This window comes from Camelina sativa, unplaced genomic scaffold (genome assembly GCF_000633955.1).
Source record: "Camelina sativa cultivar DH55 unplaced genomic scaffold, Cs unpScaffold07268, whole genome shotgun sequence".
NCBI lineage: Eukaryota > Viridiplantae > Streptophyta > Magnoliopsida > Brassicales > Brassicaceae > Camelina > Camelina sativa.
Genome location: NW_010928340.1, coordinates 1 through 469, shown reverse-complemented (window position 1 = coordinate 469; position 469 = coordinate 1). Strand labels below are relative to the sequence as shown.

The 469-nt window shown below is 40.5% G+C and overlaps 1 protein-coding gene across 1 annotated transcript; it reads left to right on the top strand.

The window, feature by feature from the left end:
* Positions 1-6: 6 nt before the first annotated feature.
* On the top strand, positions 7-442 carry LOC104774957 (sodium/hydrogen exchanger 7-like; the record flags this gene model as incomplete). Its single annotated transcript, XM_010499312.1, has 2 exons — positions 7-256; positions 392-442. Coding segments are annotated over exons 1-2 (256 nt in total), but the record flags the coding sequence as incomplete, so codon positions are not given.
* Between the last annotated feature and the right edge of the window lie 27 nt (positions 443-469).

Sequence of the window (469 nt, the reverse complement as noted above, 5' to 3'; positions counted from 1 at the left end):
TTCTTCTTCTTCTTCTTCTTCTTCTTCCTCACTCTCGTTGTTGTTGTTTCAATGGCTTCGATTCCGTACAGACTTATGGAGGAGGAGGCCGAATCGTCTCTTTCTTCTTCGAAAGAAGAATCTAGCCCTGTGGACGCCGTACTCTTCGTCGGAATGTCTCTGGTGCTCGGTATAGCTTCAAGGCATTTGCTTCGAGGAACTAGGGTTCCTTACACCGTCGCTCTCCTCGTTATCGGAATCGCTCTTGGATCCCTCGGTTCGATTTCGATGATTCCTAATTCGGTTTTTTTTTTTTAAATTTTTTTTTCAATTTCAATAGTTTGTATTTGAAAATTTCTTGGAAGAAGATCATAGAGTAGTACTGATGAGAAGAGTTGTTTGAATGTTTCAGAATATGGAACTCATCATAACCTTGGCAAGGTCGGCCATGGGATTCGTATTTGTAAGTTGTTAGTTTTGTTGAACAAAT